Genomic DNA, 19,430 nt, shown 5'->3' on the forward strand with positions numbered 1-19,430 from the left:
AGGACCCTGCGTGGCCCAGAAGCGCTTGTCTTTTGACATCTATCAATAAAATGGATTTGCACTGATGTGAATCTTTGTGTTGGAGTGCTGGTGATGTTTGCGTTTGTTACTTCAAAACATGTTGTTGCTGTTTTATTGGCAAAATTCTTCCCCATCTGATCCTCTTACAAGCAGTAAGATTAGGATTTCCGGCATCTGCTTCCCTGAGTCCATTCAAACATTTATTAAATATCATTAAGCCCTGATGAAGGGGGGAGGCTGTATGTCTGCCTCCAAAACGTGTTGGCTCTTGTATGACCATTTTATGAACGATTAAAGCACTTTTGGACCTTGTGGTGACAGGGTCACTTTACAACAGCCACCTCCTGCAGATAGCTGTAGAAGTAGGCATAATTGTTCAGTAGTTCTCAGCACAAGCAGGCATTGCAGCAGAGGAGTTAAATTATCCAAAAGTGGTTATATAAGTAAAGGATATCCAATATGCATTTTTATTTATCATTCTATTGGACTGAATATGTTTCTCAGTGATTTGCATTGTACCCTTTGAGATTTACTGCTACATGGGCAGTAATTATTAAACTGATGATGCCAAAAATACTGGTCCACTTGGCTTATACAAATGAATAGGAAGTATTGGGGCTGATTTTCTGTAGACAAATAGGCTGTTCACTTTGCAAGGGCTTTTTCCCTTTAGCTTAGTAAATGAGATGAAGCTCTGCTAACTTCCATCATCCAATCAAATGCAAGAAAAAAAAATACAGTTTTCATCTTTTTTAATTTTTTTGCATGTGATTGGGTATTCTTTGTAAAGTGGAATTTACTAAACTAAGGGGAAACTTTCCCTGCAAAGTGCAAATTCAACCTGTAACTAAGAATGTGGAGGTTGTCCTGGCCCCAAGTGTTTACTGGCAAGAGGTGTGGAGCTCCAATATTCTCAATGACCAAACTATGGAGAGTTTCTTAATTCCCAGGAAGGATGAATGAACAACTGTGAACCAATCCACTAACACCATGAACTGGGAGCAATCCTCTGATGTAACTGAACCAGGCTGCACTAGGAGCAGAGGGCAAGGAGACTGGATCAGAGAAATAACCCCAGCCTTCCTATAGGATGGGACCTTGTCTCATAATTCAGTAAGGACTTAAATCGAACCGAGGTTACATGCCCTCTGGCCCCAGTATATGACAACAGATAGTCTAACTCTTCTAGAGCCACCAGTGCTTCACAAAATTATTTTTTACAAATAAGGTACCGGACAGCCTGGCCTCTGGTCCAGAAGCCTAAATCCAGCTCACAACAGAAATTAAAGACTGTCCTAGCAAATCCAGGGAGTAAGGCCAAAGAGTTGTGGATCCCAAGCGATAAATTTTGTATGCGAGCATGAACTGTGAGACACAGATTTAAAGTACTATGGGGTCAGGGCTTTTTCCCCATAGTTCTCCTTAGGGTAACGGGAGGACACAAACTAGCGTCCTCCCGTCACCCAAAGCTCAGTATGCCGCGAGCCACAGCTCGCGGTATACTGAGACGCCGCAGCCGGGACGGATCCCGACATTACTGTCGAGATCCACCCAGCTGCGTGAATGAGAGCTCGCTCTGCCTATCTAGAGGCAGAGCCAGCTGTAACCGCCCCTCCCCCGTCTGTTCCGCCAGTCAGCGCTGGAGGAACTGACGGGGGGGAATCCCTGCAGAGAGCCGTGAGTGACAGTCATGGCTCTTTGCGGGGACAGGATCGAGAAGTGAGCGAGCGAAGGGTATGTGTTCGCTCACTTCCTGATCTATTGAGCCGACCTGTGACAGTTTCATTGTCACAGGTCGGCTAGAACTATGAAGCTGAGTGATTTTCACTCGCCTCATAGTTTTCCTTTAAAACTATTCAGAGCCACTGAACTGGCCTCTTCAGTTGGAAAAAAAAAAAGAGTCAAAAGGTCATAATAAATGAATGAAATAGATGTCTAGACTCTGCGTCATTTCCCAGATAACTACAACGCAGTATTGTCATATATTCTTGTTTTTATAATCTGATGTGTTTTGTACTTTCCCCTTCACACAAAAACAAATAAAATACTGAACCAGAAAAGAGTCTCCGAGTTATTAGCAAAGTTTCAACATTTATTTTTAAACATTTATATACAAAAATACAAAAAACAGGAAGTCTATTAACTTCCCAGGTTAAGAATTGATGGGTTCTACAAATGTATTAATAACATAGCTGGAACGTAGGCCACTATCCATGTTATTTAATAAGGCAAAGAGTGATGTGCAAACTTCAGCAATTTGTGGTAACCAATCAAAATGTAGATTTCACTAATCAAACACATTCTGAAATCTAACTGGATGTTTATAGCTTACTGTACTTTACACACTATTATTACTGTATTAAATACCAACCCCGTAAGGGTTAGAACCCTTGCCCATCTGCCTCCTTAGGGGAAATGTTTGCCTTAAGCTGGCCATACACTGTTCTATAGTAAATAGAAAAGATTTATCCATCATCGCTATACAAAGATTGAGTCAAGAATCCTCTCCGCGTTGTATTCCGACAGTGGCCGAAGGCCAATGTCAGAATACCTGAACAGAGCCAGCAGCTCATTGGTTTGTTCTGAGATTTTCTGACTGGCAAATCAAGGGATGCCGGCCAAAGGGTGACAACAGCAACACCCACTGTGCGAATATGGGTGGAACAGGGAAAGATTGCAACATCTGTATACGTCTATGGCTGTCTGTGTCTGCTTGCCTCAGTGACCCTATTGTCTTTATTTCCTGTCCTGGTGTCATCTCATTGATGGGGAATCACAGAAATTCCAAACTTTTCCCACCAGAAAAAAAGATTAAGACTTTAAATAAGTCTGCATGCGTAACACACGGCATACATACTATAAACCTGGACTATTAGTGGTGCAGATTTTCAACTGATAAATAAGACGAAGATTCTTTCATACTGCTGGTGCTTGCTTGTGCATTGACAGGGAAGTTGCACTGAAGAAGGTTATTTTGTTTTTCTCTCCATGTTAGGATCTGCTTGGTCAGTTCCTCTAAATCGGCCTCGAGAAATTCCATTCTCACCAAAGCCATGTCCTGAAAAGAAGGTGGACACATCACTATACATCCGAGTTCCTTCAAGCATAAAAGGTAACAGGTCTATTAAAAACCCCCGGGGAGGAAATGTGTGTAATGACTACTTTAGTCAGTTATAGTTTTCTTTCATAAAAATGTTACATGTATATATATTTTCGGTAAAGGATGGAATAACCAAAGACTGGCAAACTGCAGTCCACTGATACATAAATGACAATAAGTGCTCATTAGATTCAGCACAGTGTTATAAATGAAAGGGACTCATTACCACAACATCAGACTCTTGTGTCATACCCCATTTTTTTTTTTTACATTCCAATCAGGGGTGTAACTAGAAATCACAGGGCCCCATAGCAAACTTTTGTATGGGGCCCTGTGATTTCTAGATAAGTCCACCTGATAACCCAAACAGCCCACCTAAAGGGTGACCCTGCAGAGCCCACCATAGACTCTCTATGGTGGGCTCTGCAGGGTCTCAGATGGGCGGTCAAGCCCTCTTACCTGTCTGGCCGATCCTCTCTCCGTGTCGGGTCTCAGGCCGCAGTCCGGTCTCATCCCGCCCGTCTAATGCAGGGACGCGGCAACCAGTGACGAGGCGGCCCGGCGGGGCATGCCCACCAGTGACAAGGCGGCCCGGCGGGGCACGCCCACCAGTGACGAGGCGGCCCGGCGGGGCACGCCCACCTATGACGCAACGGGCCCAGGGGACACGCCCCTGTGCGTCCTGACGCCGCCCGGTGATGTCACTAGGGCTATAAAAGGAGACTCAGCACTCTCAGTCATTGCTGAGTGCTCTTCAGCCTGGGTCCTATCAGGTTTGCTCTGTTCCTGCTGCTGCTTAATGTATTTGACCCCTGGCTTATTCCTGACCATTCTCTGGATCCTGTTTTATGCTCTTAGTACAGCTCTCTGGCTTCTGACCCTGGCTTGTTTCTGACCATTCTCTGGATTCTGATTTGGCTATTACTTCAGCTCTCTGGCTTCTGACCCTGGCTTGTTTCTGACAATTCTCTGGATTCTGATTTGGCTATTACTTCAGCTCTCTGGCTTCTGACCCTGGCTTGTTTCTGACCACTCTCTGGATTCTGCTTGGCTACTGTTTACCTCTCTGGCTTTTGAACCGGCTTCCTCCTAACCATTCTTGATACCCTCTAGTGTCACCACGCTTAGCTGCCACCCCGGATTCCATACAAGCACCCGTGCTGCTCTTGCCTGTGGCCCCCTGTTGCACCTCAGGGGTCCACAGACGGAACCGCGAGGTCCTCCTTATCACTTCGGGCCCGCACCACGGTACGTAACAGTCCGCTTCCTTCTCCACCACGATCGCTTGTGGGCCCCACCTCCTCCTTCACTGGGCCCGCCTCCCCATCGCTAAGACCTGCCTCCTCGATCGCTGGGCCCCGTCTCCTCCATCGCTGCCGACGATGGGCTCCGTCTCCTCCCCCGAAGCTTCTGGTTGTCATCGACTCAGCAGCTGTGAGGAGACACGCGCCGCTGCACATGTGAATGGCTGCGTGTTTCTCCTCACAGCCGCCAGTGACAGCCAGCAGCCTAAAATGCCATAGCGAACCAGGCGGCCCGCCCGGCATCAGGGGGATGTCCTGGCCTGGCCCCCCTGTGCCCCATAGCGGCAGCCTGGGTCGCTATGGTGATTGTTACGCCACTGATTCCAATTGATTAATTAGTTACCCAGTTGAAGCATGGGAATCTCCCAGAACACCCTGCTCCAGCACATACAGTGAATGTCTATGAGATTCATTTGAATTCACAGCTGGAAACCACATTGGTGTTTTAATGGGAAGGAGGGCACAGTGCTTTTTGGCCCTTACAACGCCAGCCTGATTTTGCTGGTATAGGAGGAGAATTTGGAAAAATTCTAGATCCCTACATAAAATGTAAGCTGCTATCAGAACAGGAAGGGTCTGCACACCAGTCATCTTACTAAAGGTATCAGCTCATACAATATGTCAGGCATACCAGGGCCCTACCTTGGGTGCGGTGGGGTATTCTGTTATTTAAAAAGATAATGATACCTTAACAATATGGTTCTGAACCTAATGAAAAAGAATATATATCTTTCAAACCCTCAGCAGAGGGACTTTCAAATGACTCTGTGCTTTACTAATGTGGGGAAAACCAACAATTTGTCTTAACTTTCTCCCCAGGAGAATGTACAAACCTTCTCTTTGCTCCCCTGAAGCTCAGTTCAGCTACCAAGGGTGAAGCGAGGAAGTCCTGCGTAAGCGCAGCTTCTTCACTTGGAGCTTACAAAGGGCTGAGGATGCTCTCCTCACCCCAGTGTGCCAGCGCTGGGCCCATCAGCAAGCACCCGCACTTAGGAGGAAGGGGTGTAAGTCACATAAAAAGCCATACCTGGAAGTACTAGGTATCTCTGTTTGCTCCCGGTGGCCAAATGGTGTGGCAAAGTGAACCTGTTGCTTTACCTGCATGGGCAAAATTAAGGTTTACTTTAAAGAAGGACTCCGGGCACAAATGTTATTAACCCTTGCAGTGGGGCTATCCTCCCACTGCAAGGGTTAACTGCTGGTTTTTGCCTAGAGTCAAAAAACAAACAAAAAATAACACTCAAACGCGAGGACGCAAGGCACATAACATCGCTGCAAAGGAGGAGGAGGAGACAGGCTAAAGGGAGCGCTACTGGCGGATAGGATAGGGCGAGTATAACTTTCTTTTGACCCTAGGCAAAAACAAGCAGTTAACCTTTGCACTGCGGGGGATGCCCCACTGCAAGGGGTAATGAAAAAGAAAAAAGTTGAACCCGAAGTTCTTCTTTAAGAAGTTCAGCTCAGGTTTGTTGCCCCCACACTAGCTGCACACATACAGAGAAATAAGCGACTCCAAAGTGGGGAATTCCAAAAATCACTCAGAAGCAGCATCAGAGAAGTCCATGGCCACACTCTGGTTTAGAATGCTGTTCTATCAAGACAAAACAAAGCCGCACTCACCAGATTCTTAGCACAGTCTGGTATCTGAGGAATTTTCCGGATAGTCTGGATAAAGAATTCTAAATTCTCAATGAATTTAACAGCGAGGGGTAAAAGTTCAGCAGCAAACCTAGAAAGGAACAGCATATAGTGAAACCGTTCATGATAAATGGCTCCCAAAAACATTTTACTACACTGTCATAAAATGAGGCATGTCAGGGGCATTGGGCAAAAATGATTTTCTGCAGATCTAGTGATCTGTCACTGAGACGTCAAAACCGTGTAGTAGTGGGTGTTCCTAGGCTGCTAGCCCTAGATAGTGCCTGTGATGCTAAACCTGCATATCTGAAGGAACTGAAATTAAATGAATGAAAAGGGTGGGCCAGAGACAATCAGGATGGGGAAGAATGAGATAGATGATGCTGGATGTCCTCCAACCAGGAAATGCTTCTAATGCATGCTTGGGCAAATGTGCAAGACTGACAGTAAGGCTGGAGTTCAGCTTTAACCACTTCCAGGCAAGCCGTTGTAATTAAACGGCCCACCGGGAGCTTCTTGAATGTGAGTGGGCGTTTTTAGAAATCCTCGCCCGTCCCGCTCGTGTGCGCCATCCAGCGGGAAAACTGCTTAAATTGTAAACAGCCAGCGATGGCTGTTCACATGCAGCTGTAGAGCCGCTGGATCGCTTGTATCATGCATGTGGATGGGCGCGACACCCCCCCATCTGCCAATCCCGAGCACCGCTGTGCCCCGTGGCTCGGCAGCTCTGTCACCAGAGATCAGAGGGACATCATCACACATTCTCCCTATGATCTCTCTTCATCAGCTTCTCTGGGGGTCCCTTGCACACACAAACATCTGTTGGGTGCTCCTACGTGTGAAAATAACAATTGTGCCGCACGTTACATGTCACTGCGAATGCCAGAGCGAGAGCAATAATTCTAGGCCCATCATTCACTGATAACACTAAACTGATGAGCTGTAAAAGCTTTTAAAGCGTCGCCTATGGCCAATTTTGGGTATGGTAGTTTTTTGTGTTATTTTGCGGGCGCCACGCAATTGCAAAGCTTCACATGTTTGGTGTCTATTTACAAGACGCGACCCCGTCTTTTATATTTTACCAATAATTTGGTTAAGAGTACATGTTTTTTAACATACCGTAGGGAAGCTCCCCCCCCAAAAAAAATTTTCTGTACTTTTTTCATTATATAGTAAAAAATTAAAACCCCAGTGGTGATTAAATACCCCCAAAAGAAAGCTCTATCTGTCCCCAAAAAATGGTATAAAACTAATTTCAGTACAGCGTTGCATGACGGAATAAATGTCAGTCAAAGTACCGCAGCGCTGAACACTGAAAAATGGCCTGGCCATGAAGGGGGTCTAAACACCGTGGTCAGCAAGCGGTTAAACATTGAACACAAGCTGAACTCCAGCCCGCTAATCTCATAGAAGACCGTTACAAACTGTCATTTTGTTGCCTCTTTTTGCCTCCAGTGGCAGATCTCAGAGCAGATGGCTGGACATCTAAGGTACATAAATATCTCCATATCTGGGAGGGGTGAATACTTTATACTTGCAGAGGTAAATGCCATCAGTAACCATTTCACATAGCACATAGAATATAAGGTTTTGTTATTTTGGTAGAATAAAACACCGGGGGAACGGCAGAGACGGGAGGGAGGAGGCGTGCAGAGTGTTTGTTCATTATAATGCTGGCAGTCGATTACCTGTGATACGCTGCTTCAATAGGCAAGCTTTCCTGGCACAGTGGCTTAGCCAGCCTTTGCCTCAGGCTTCGCTTCTCTCTCAGGACCACCTCCAAATGGCTGTTTATTGTTTGTAGGGCCTCACATTTCTGGCCTAGAATGTACAATGACAAGGGAGTAAATACAAGCGCTTATTACACATCAAAGAGTCAGAGGAAAATATCCAGCAACACACTCTGAATAGTAGATAAGGTAGAAGAAAAAGACACAGGTCCATCAAGTACAGGAAATCTACCTGATGATGTTCCAGAAATGTACTCAGCTCCTAAGCCCTGTTGTGGACTGACAACGCGCAGCATTTCTGTGGACTGAGAGGTGTCAGCTCTGCCTAGTACCTTTTGCTAAACTACTCAAACCCTTTCCCTATCCCACCCTGAGCAGCCTAAACAGTATTAATTCTGTGTTCCATGATATCACGCTATCTAGCACTCCCAGTTCTTTTTTTGATGGTTGAAAGAAAAAAAAAAAGACACAGATCCATCAGGCTCAACCTCTGGATGTCGGAGTTATAATAAAATGCTTTATTATAAAACCTGGAGGAAATGATAGGAAGAGAGAGGGGCCTGATCTTGAGCCAATTAGGGATTTTTGACCATAGCATATGTTTCCTCAGGCCAATACCACTAATTCTCTTTTGTTATATTTTTGTGCAGGCACATACATAGAGGGGGATTTATCAAAACTGGAGCAGACAGAATCTGGAGCAGCTGTGCATGGCAACCAATCAGCTTCCATCTTCAGTTTGTTCAGTTAAGATTTGAAAATAAAACAGAGAAGCTGATTGGTTGCCATGCACAGCTGCTCCATATTTTGTCTGCTCCAGTTTTGATAAATTCCCCTCATACAGTTTATATGTAAGGGCGCCATATGTCAGACGTCACTTCTACACCTAGGAGGTATCCCAAGATAAAGGATGCAGTTGTACATCCAGTAGGGATGTATTGGTGTATTTGTGCAACTCAATGCCGACATTCCCACAACTCCCTGGGTGGTTGGTCACCACGTGTAACTTTAATATAAGTAACTTGGTCATTTGTGGCCAAATCTGTTGCAAATTGAACTGCCCACAGCCAAGGAGGAGACATTTTTGATTTGCAGGTGTCTGGTGACAACAAATACAATAAAAGATATCACAGCAACCTGACAACTTACTGAGGAAAAATGGATGAGTGATGTCTGCAGTCTCTTTCTCAAGCTTCAGCAATTCTAGCTCCAGACTCTTCTGTAAGGCAGATCAGAATCATTGATAAATGATATCTTTATACACAAAATAAAGCCAAACATGTATATAAATATTAGGGATGCAGCGATATTGTTTTTCGGGATCGAGTACCAATAGGTTTTTTTCTAATTTCGCCGATACCAAGTACCGCTGCACCGATTATCAGGAGATCGGGTGGCCGATAATGACCCGCCGCCCTGCTTCCTCTAGCAAAAGAACACCAGCTTCACTTGCCGAGGCTGCCTGACCAATCAGGAAGCCGGGCAGCGAGTCATGAGATGCCGCCGGCTTCCTGATTAGTCAGGAAGCCAGGCTGCCTAGCAACAAGTGAAGCCGGCTTCCTAGCCAATCAGGAAGCAGGCTGGCACGTCATGACCCGCCTCCCAGCCTCCTGATTGGCTGGGAAGCCGGCTTCATTTGTTTCTAGGTAGCATGGCTTCCTCACCAATCAGGAAGCCGGGATGCGAGTCAAGACCTGCCACCCAGGTCACTGATTGGTTAGGAAGCCAGGCTGCTTAGCAACACATGAAGCCGGCTTCCTAGCCAATCAGGAAGTTGGGAGGCGGGTAATAACCCACCACCCGGCTTCCTGATTGGAAAAGAAGCTGGCTCCATCGGCACTGCCGGTCAGAGGGAGATCTCCGTGTGAGCTAATAACCTCTTGTGCTCTCTGCTGACTGTTATCAGTTACAATGTTTCTCAGTTCTGTGGTCTACAAATAACCTACGCGTTGTGGAGAAGATGAGAGGGGAGATGTGCAGTGCTCCTAAAACACTTCCTGCCCCTCAGACGACACAGTATAGTGAGCGGGTGTTGTCACTCTAGGACAGGAAGTATGTGACTGGCAGGATCACCAGGTGGAAATAAAGGAAACAATGCCTGAAAAGAGAAAACTAATGCAGCCACCAAATCTAAGAACTGATAAGCTGCATTATATGACATTTCTATTGTTTGGGTTTGGATACACTTGAATGATTCGGCATCATTAGCAGGAGAGCCCGGATAAATGAGAAACAATAACTCACCTCTCTGATTTCAGCCTTCAGCGCAGAGATCTTCTCCAGATTGTCTACACGGCTAAAGAATGAAGTCTCTTCCCGTGCTTCGTCCAGCATGTTCTGGAATGTGAGTTTATAAAATATGATGTGATATTAATGCAACATAGATGACCATTAGAACGCGGCTGTGGGAACAGAACATACTAACACTGACTGATGAGCAGCATAGTTATTGGACTTTGAACATCATGGATCAGTGCAAGCAGAGAGTCACAGGAGTATATATTTTCTAATGTCCTCCTGTGACCCAAAACTCTATTGCCCCCTATATGATGACAGCACAGAGCTGCACTGCGGTCAGGAAAGATCCCCATAATACTGCCAGGATTCACCCCGTTAGCTGATTGACAGCTGGCTCTGCCTCTCTAGATCCAGCTGTGCCCGCCCCCTCCCATCTGTCCCGCCAATGAGCGCTGGAGGAACACAGGGGAGGGTGAATCCCTGACTGACAGTCATTGCTCTCTGCAGGGAGAAGATCATGGATCAGCGTTATGCGATCGCTCAGTTCTCGATCTATAGTCGCCGCGTGACAGCTTCAGTGTCATGCATCAGCTTTAATTATGGGGATGAGTGTATTTCACTCTCGCCATAGTTCTCCTTTAACTAGGGATGCACCGATACCGTTTTCTTTGGTATATGGTACGAGATATTTTACTTTCGGTACTCACTGAGTACTGATACCGATTCTTTTGCTGGCATGGAGCCAGCTTCCAGGGCAATCAGGAAGTCGGGCGGCGAGTAATGACATGCCGCCCGGCTTCCTGATTGCCCTGGAAGCGGGCTCCATGTTGTTTGGCCGGCTCGATTATGATTGGCTGGGAAACCGGCTTCCCAGCCAATCAGCATTGAGCCAGCTTCCTGGCCAATCAGGAAGCCGGATGGCGAGTAATGACCCGCCTCCGAATTGGCCAGGAAGGCAGCTCTATGCTGATTGGCTGGAAAGCTGGCTTCCCAGTCAATCGAGCCGGCTGTTTGGCCGACTCGATGCCGATTGGCCGGGAAGCCAGCTTCCCAGCCAATCAGGAAGCCAGGAGGTTGATAGTTACTTGCCACCCGGCTTTCTGATTGTTCCCCTACAGCACTGCCAGTCAGAGGAAGTCTTCCTCTGACCGGAAGTTCTGGTATCGGAGCACTTGGGCGAGTATGAGTACTCGCCCAAATACTCGGTATCAGCACCGATACCGGTATCAGAATCGGTGCATCCCTACCTTAACTCTCCATGGTCAGGGTGATGGGGAATGGCAGGGGGTGACCTCTGTCTACATAGTTTGTACTAAAAGGTGGAGGCAAGCACAGAAATCTACCTGTTAATGTTCCAGAAATACACTCAGCCTCTAAGCCCTGCTGTGGTCTGACAAGGTGCACCAATTCTGTGGACTGAGAGGTGTCAGCCCAGCCTAGAGCCTTTTGCTAAACGACTCAAACCCTCCCACTTTGCAGTCTGTACTCCATGATATCAACCGTCCTATCCAGCACTCCCAGTTGCATTTTTAGGAACCGCTAAATAAATATTTGGTATTTTGCTGTCTCTGGCACAGTGACTGACAACCCTTTATATCCATCGTTCATGTATCAATGCCTGAATCTCCTCTGTGGGATAACACGGGGCAGCTCTGAAGTCCTGACAACATCAATAGCGATTGTGGAACATAAACGTTACAAAACAAAAAGCAACAAGTTCAATACTCAGTGTACACAAGTGTCATAGTGACCCTGCTCCCCTCCCCCAAGCCTGGCTGTACCTGTGTCAGGACTCCGGCCCCCAGGCACCTCTCTATCAGAGAAGACGCGGCAGGGGCCTGCACGGGATCCCACGGATTAGCTGCCATTGGATGTCACCGGTGTGGTTTCTACACCTGGCCTGAACCCAGGAGACAAACAGACCGCTCGCTGGGCAGCGGACCAATCACAGAGCAGGAACGAAAATGTCCCTGGCAGCGCTCCGTACCTGCGCCATGTTGCGATTGGCACAGCCGGCTGTAGGAGGGGTTGTTGCCGGAAGTAGCTGAGCCCGGAGTTGTAGGGAGTTGGTGCTTCTGGTGTGTAGCGGGCGGACTGAGGGGGGCAGGATACTGGGGGCTGCGGTCAGCAGGGGCACAGCTTGGCTCCTCATGTATGTATATTCTTAAGTAAAGTCCTGGCTGCATGCTGGGTGCTCGGGCTGAATACTCCGACACACCCTCAGCTCCCTTGGCCTGGTGTCCCTTGTCCCGGTCCGAACCTGTGAAGCCTGGAGGCACCTCCCTTGGTCCGGTGCCACCATTGAGGCAGTGGCCTAGCCCGAGGCCTCCTATAGTGGAGTTGGAGGAGTGCTCCTCTCCAGCACGCCATTCCTCTACAGACACAGCAACAGGTCACCCTCCTCCTAACCTGACATCTTCACAGGTGAGTTGTGCCATTACAAGGTGACCATGGTTATTGCATTGCTTTGTGTTTTTACTTTAAGTGAAGTTGTCCTTTAAATCTTTCCCGCCCCCTTCCACCTACCTAAATACTTACCTTCTGCCCCATTCTGGAGATCTTCCTTGTACAGCCTGGCACCACTCTGCCATTGCACAAATGCCTGGGCCACATCCGAGATGACCTTTCCATTGCAATGTAAGGCCGCTGTCATTTTCTTCAATTTAATGCAATACTGTAAACTGGAGATGTTCTGTACGCTGCTGGTGTATGGCATGTCCCCAGAAATGTCATTTGCTGCTTGTTTGATTTGGCTCACTGATTTTCTCACAAGTCTGCACTGGGATACAAGTAACATTCAGGGCATCCCCTGCAATGGAAATGTCATTATTGGTGAGATTCTCCCTAAGGGTTCATTACAAGAGAGCAGATTGGATTGTCCCACTTCTAATGGACAAAGAAGGTGGGGGAGACTTGCTCCTGGTGGCACGGTGGGTCAGGAGACTTGCTCCTGGTGGCACGGTGGGTCAGGAGACTTGCTCCTGGTGGCACGGTGGGTCAGGAGACTTGCTCCTGGTGGCACGGTGGGTCAGGAGACTCGCTCCTGGTGGCACGGTGGGTCGGGAGGCTCGCTCCTGGTGGCACGGTGGGTCGGGAGGCTCGCTCCTGGTGGCACGGTGGGTCGGGAGGCTCGCTCCTGGTGGCGCGGTGGGTCGGGAGGCTTGCTCCTGGTGGCACAGCCCGCCCAGCTCAGTTAGTTAATAAATCTTTTGTGCTTGCAGGGCCACCAATGGCTCAGATTTTGAGTGTGGATTTTGAGTGTGGCCAGCTTTATATAGTATAATGTAGGTTATATTTGTTTGGACTGCATGATAAATCAATAATAGAAGTAGTGTATTACTACAGGCATTGTTATATGCATCATTCATATCATCATCATTCTAAAGCTCCTCTGCACAACAGTCAGCCAGTTTATTCACATTTTCCTAATCACTTTAAATGATGACGTTCTGGCTGCCTGCCCTGGTTTTATGAATAAGTAATTGGAAGCAATTTCTTGTCCACAATGCTGATGGGATTCAGGAAACACCTAAAAAATGTAACATATAATAATGGAATGTAATATTCAGCGCTCTGGTTTAGAGTAGGAGTAATAGGATCTGAGATGTGCTCAATCTTCTTAGCCATTAGCTTGTAATCAGCTACAGCAGAAATCCCATAATGACCCATGAAAATTCTGTGCAGTTGTGTTGGTAAGTATACAGTTGTTTGTTGAGCGTAATGTAAACCAGAATCCAACGGCGGGGTGGGGTCAGGGTCACTACTCTGAGATTAAAGAGCACTGTCAGTTTAATAATGTGTTCTTTCTGACCGGAGGTGAGAGCTGAGTGAGCACAGGAGGTCACAGAAGTGGCAGTGTTCAAGGTTTTCTTAATACACATCTTCCATAGAAGAATCCATTCCCTGGTTTTGTTTAATGACCTTTTTGTCTTTTATTTGCAGGTCTCTATGACACAAGGGCCTGTAATTACATAGAGAGAGAGCCGGTGATATTGTGTACCGCTGTAAAGGTTGGTCTCTTGGAGCAGTATGGGGAACAGTGCATTAAAAGCCCACATAGAAACCGCACAGAAGACGGGTGTATTCCAGCTGACCGAGAAGGGATTAGTTGAGGTAACAGGCTATGTCAAAGCTTTTCAGGCTCATTTAATAATAGCACAATATCAACCAATCACATGTCAGTAAGAGTATTGATGATTGGTTTGTGTGTGTTACTGCACTGTGTACATTACTCATTCACTTTTTAAAGTTAACCTAAAGTCAAAAACAAAACTTAGGTTTGCCTGTCCCCATGCTGCCAGTTATGTTCTATTAGCCGGCTGATTTCCTTCTACTGAAGGCTCCCTACTGTGGCTAAGGGCACGTTCTCTATTGATTCGCTCATCAGGTAGAGGCAGACAGTGAATGCCTCTGCTGCACACCCATCCGTGGCAGAATGTGAGCCGTAGCAGGGAATCAGTGGGTCATTCAGAGACTGCTGCATGCGACAGGTAGGTATTTGGCCGCTTTTATTAGCTCTTTGGGATAGTAGTCAGGTTTTAACTTCAGTTGAACACATGCTTTTCCCAGGCAGGGCAAAGCAACAGGTTCACTTTAATGTATCTCCACCCAACAGTATATACTTGGCTTTCTGTCACTCCTCTGCCAAGCTTGAGCTTCCAGAAGCAAAAGAAAGTCCTGCATAAGCTTGGAGTCACCAGAGTATTAGCTCACATAGGCCATGGCTTCCCTTTGTGACAGTGCCGTTTGGCTTAGCTGTCCCATACTTCTATAACTAGAAGTAGCAGATATTTCCTACGGCTCCCACACGTGAAGTGAGTTGTCTGGGAGGGGTGGGAGATTAAAGCAAATCTGTGCACTTTAATACTGTAATGAGTAATGTGCACAGTGCCAGAATTATTAGCAACAGCTCGGCAAACCCTTTCCATTCTAACAAGTTCTCTAATGGAATGATGTGTGAACTCTGGTTGCTTCTCTACTCTGCACAACTTTGGTAAATAAGCCTCCACTTAAAGACACTTGTATTGATGATGTTTGGTTTATTTCTGCATGTGATCACTCTGTTTTAAATCATTTTCCCCAGTCATCTTCCAGGACAGCCATCGAGATATAGGCTCCGCCTGCCTGCAACAGGAAACACATCAACCACATTAAATACATGAAGTTCCCTGAAGATCTGCAGAGGCTTTCTGTAAACCTGCGAACCATCAACCTGTCCAGTAACAAGATAGAGGTTCTACCTCCATTGGTGGGAAAGTTTGCTGTTCTTAAGAGCTTGTCCATGAATAACAACAGACTAGGTAAGAGCAGCCTTACTGTTATAGATTGCATTACTAAACAAAACTCACTGGCTCATATCCCTTCATTATTTTCTAAATGTAATAAAGTGACATTAAAGGCTAATCTCCCCCCCCCCTCCCCCAATATTATTGTAAGGACTTACCTTAAATGATGCCTCGTGATCCGATCCATCTTCTTCTTTCCTGTAGTTTCCAGGAGTCCATCCAGCGCTGGTGCCGGTCCCCGATCCAGCGCTAACCCCTCTCTCTTAACTGGCACTTCCTGTGCCACGGTGTCTGTGCTGCATTTACTTACCTTGTGTCTCTCCTTGTCTCCCGGCCAAAGATCTGAACTGCGCATGCGCCCGCCCCATGCTCCTTTGCAGCCGCCCGAGAATTTTCAGATGTTCGGACGGGAGCGCGCGGTGGAGACACAGGTACGTTTTTTTTTTTTTTTTAAGATTACATTTTTATTAGACAATTTTTACATTCCAAAACATACAGGTCAAGTACTGTAGGTATATAACAGTTTGCTGAAGGAAATGACACCGAGGTATATCACAGTAGTATGACCCTGAGATATAAATGAGTACAACATGGGCAGGATGATCAACATTACGGCATGGGAGACAACAACAGTGATAAACACACCACCCCAGCATATGGTAGCATCCTTTACAAAGAGGGTATGAGAAGTTGTACTAATAATGATTATGAAAATAAATAGAAAATAACGAGAGAAAGAGAAATGAAAAAAGAAGGGATAAAAGGTAGCGAAAAAATTTAAGAGAATAGGACATGAGCAAGAAAAGCCAGGATAGGGAAAGGAGAGAGGAAAAGAGTAGGTCTGTTAGAATGCAGGGGAGAGCAATGTTATGGAGACATTCGGAAGGGACAGGTATCAACCCCATCCACAAGCAGGGGGAGTTCGATGGTAAGAGATATATGCTTAATTGTGATGAAAAATCAGAGATCTTCCTCACATAGCATCCAGGGGGTCCAAATGGCAGAGAATTGAGGGTACCTGTTGTAAAGGTTGGCCGTCAATTCCTCCATACGCATTAGTCTGTTGCGTTCAAAGGCAGATGGGACCGACTCAGATTTCCAGTATCTAGGGATGACAGCAGTAGATAAATGCAAAAACCGCTGAGGTTTTAATAACCCTTTAACTCTGTTTGCACTTTCTTTCTATGGACTCGGCAACCGTGAATTGCTCTAGATACCTCACAACTTACCATGTGCAAGGCTGGTTTGGCCTTTCCAAACTTTCATTTATATTTTCTGGCCTCTCAGTTGGTCTATAGAAAGGATTGGTTTTCCTTGTCAGATCGGAAGTCCTGCACAGCCACTGAGGCAACTGTTATATCCTCATATGAGTCCTTAAAGGAGAACTATGAGGCGAGTGCTTTTCACTCACCTCATAGTTCTAGCCGACCTGTGACAATGAGACTGTCACAGGTCGGCTCAGTAGATCGGGAGGTGAGCGAACACATACCGGCGTTCGCTCACCTCTCGATCCTGTCACGGCTCTCTGCCCTGACAGGGGAGGGGCTGGATTCCCCCTGCTCAGATCCGCCAGCGCTGACTGGCGGAACGGACGGGGGAGGGGGCGGGTACAGTTGGCTGTGCCTCTAGATAGGCAGAGCCAGCTGTCAGTCACGCAGCTGGGCGGATCCCGGCACAATTGTCGGGATCCGCTTCAGCTGCGGCGTCTCGGTATACCGCGAGCTACAGCTTGCGGTATACCGAGCCTAGGGTGACTGGAGGACGCTAGTTTGTGTCCTCCCGTTACCCTAAGGAGAACTATGGGGAAAAGCCTTAACCCCATACTGCTCGTGCGGCCTCAAAGCATCTTGGGGCGGGCGCATGCGCAGTTCGGATTCTCGGCCGGGAGACGAGCAGAGACGCAAGGTAAGTCTATGGACGCGTGCACCCGCATGCAGACACCGCTGGATCAGAAGTGCCAGCAAGGACAGAGGAGTCAGCGCGGGATCGGAGAGCCGCGGCACTGCTGGAGGGACAGATGAAAACATCAGGAAAGAAGAGGAAGATCGGATTAGGATACATCATTTAAGGTAAGTGCTTTAATTAACATTGGGGGGAGGGGAACATTTTTTTGCCTTTAATGTCACTGTAAGCTAATGTATGAAAATAGGGGTCGTTCTGCTCTCTGATAAAACACTATTAGTAAACTTTTAGTTGTGGATAGAGTAGGAAATGTTTAAAACCTTGTGTCTGTTTATTTTTTCATTGGGGAAATTTCCCTTCACAATCCCAGAGACATGACAGGAAGTTAGGAAATATCCCAAAGTTAGGAGACCGTTCCTCTTAGACAGGCGTCCCCATTGGAAGATGTCCCCAGTACAGAGGGTGAGGAGAAAACTATTTGCACTCACTTTGTTTCTCGGTGGCAATGGTTACAAGTAGAAACAGAGGGGTTCCTCTCCCCAATGGTCACACAGACAGCAATAAAAACTTGACCTGGGGTCTAATTTTTTCCCACTCTGCCAAAAGCTTTAAAAAAATCTGCCTAGAGATAGGCTTTAATTGTGCCCAATCTGTACCCTAAAAATACCTCTTTTTCCGAATTCCTCCTACAAAATGGCAATGTGCTTCCTGGCATGTGAATGTGTCTGCAGCCTCATAGCTGTATATCTGCAGTGTGAGATCGAAGACACTGCTGGTCTCAGGGGATTTGGAGTGAGATCTGGTGATGTCCCTACTATGCTGGTACTGGCAGGGCCGGATTTCCCACAAGGCCAACCAAAGCCCAGCCTTGGGGCAACAGGGAGTAGAGGGGCAGCAGGGGTGTGGAATTTCAACGCCCAGGGCATGCAGTTCCAGGCATCGGCGGTTAGTTGTTTTCTACATTTAGCCCTGCTCGAGGCAAGCAGAGCTAAATGTACAGCGGGGAAGACGCCACTTGTTATGTACAAGTGATCTCGGTGATGTCGCCAAGATCACATGTATGTAGCCTGCAGGTCTGCCATTCTCCATTGGGGGAGGGGGGGTTGGCGGGTAGGGGGGTGCGTTGATGAAACTGGTCTTGGGGCAGCAGAGAGAGTAAATCCGGCCCTGGGTACTGGTCTCCTTGATGGTGGCTCTGACATGAGAAGGCAAAGCCAAGATGGCAGCTTTCACACAGGGACACTGTGGGGGCCAAGGTGAAAGATCAGCTGTAGGGAGACCAGGGGCAATACTGGTGACTAGTTTCCTTTTGGCTGCTTTTCTGTCATTTGCTACGTCCACCTCCTGTAAATGCTAGTTGTCAGATTGTCCTGGTGAACCGATGTCTTCTGTACTCTCCGAGGCTCTGACCTGGAACAAGTACGCAGACCAGGAGTTGTGTGCATGCTTTCTAATCTGTATGTTATGATCAGGCCAATGAATTGAAACATTGAATCCAGAGACAGGCGGGTATCTTGTTGTGTAAAAAAGTCAGGTCTCTCGGTACCGGTCTCTTTGGAGCTGTATTATAAAATGCCCACTTCAAAATTTAACATAATAAAAAAATAAGTGTGTCAGATGGTTTGGCTGATGTGCGGTATATTTTATTTCTCAGGAAAGCTCCCGGATGAACTGTGTAAACTGAAAAAACTGGAGACCTTGCACCTAAGTGCTAACCAGATCAAAAGCCTCCCAGCAGACTTTGGTCAGCTCTCTGCCTTGAAGACCCTCAACCTTTCTGGCAACCAACTTCGTGCTATGCCAACCCAGCTCTGCGGCCTGCGACATCTGGACGTGGTGGACCTGTCCAAAAATAAAATCCAGTCCATTCCTGATGAGGTGGTTGGAGTGCAAGCCATAGAGATCAACTTGAACCAGAACCAGGTGAGTAATGGCGGGAAGTGCGAATACACTCATCACACACATTCCAGTGTTAGAATGGACACAGCAGCAAGTATATTATTTTAGTCTCGGAGATGAAGGAAATGCCTCCTGATGACCACATTCTCCCAGCTGCCTACTCTCAGCCTAGGCACAGTCATTTGACTCGTTTTCAGTGATTAAACGTCTACCTAAATACTAGGGCTGCAGCTAACCATTATTTTCATAATCGATTAGTTGCATTAAAAAAAATTGCCCCCCCATTTCCCTCTCTCCCCCCCCTTCCCCCCCT

General features: G+C 47.0%; 2 protein-coding genes across 2 annotated transcripts; one reads left to right on the forward strand and one right to left on the reverse strand.

Moving 5' to 3' along the window:
- Positions 1-1,804: 1,804 nt before the first annotated feature.
- On the forward strand, positions 1,805-19,158 carry LRRC57 (leucine rich repeat containing 57; the record flags this gene model as incomplete). Its single annotated transcript, XM_018562209.1, has 4 exons — positions 1,805-1,815; positions 13,974-14,144; positions 15,196-15,331; positions 18,873-19,158. Coding segments are annotated over exons 2-4 (506 nt in total), but the record flags the coding sequence as incomplete, so codon positions are not given.
- HAUS2 (HAUS augmin like complex subunit 2) lies at positions 2,879-11,910 on the reverse strand. Its single transcript, XM_018562431.1, has 6 exons — positions 11,813-11,910; positions 10,038-10,130; positions 8,943-9,012; positions 7,752-7,884; positions 6,046-6,154; positions 2,879-3,079 (listed from the first exon to the last, which is right to left on the reverse strand). Exons 1-6 carry the CDS (start codon positions 11,897-11,899, stop codon positions 2,894-2,896), a joined length of 678 nt encoding a protein of 225 aa, XP_018417933.1. The 5' UTR covers positions 11,900-11,910; the 3' UTR covers positions 2,879-2,893.
- Positions 19,159-19,430: the final 272 nt, after the last annotated feature.

This window comes from Nanorana parkeri, unplaced genomic scaffold (genome assembly GCF_000935625.1).
Source record: "Nanorana parkeri isolate BGI_ZX_2015 unplaced genomic scaffold, ASM93562v1 scaffold20, whole genome shotgun sequence".
NCBI classification, from domain to species: Eukaryota; Metazoa; Chordata; class Amphibia; order Anura; family Dicroglossidae; genus Nanorana; species Nanorana parkeri.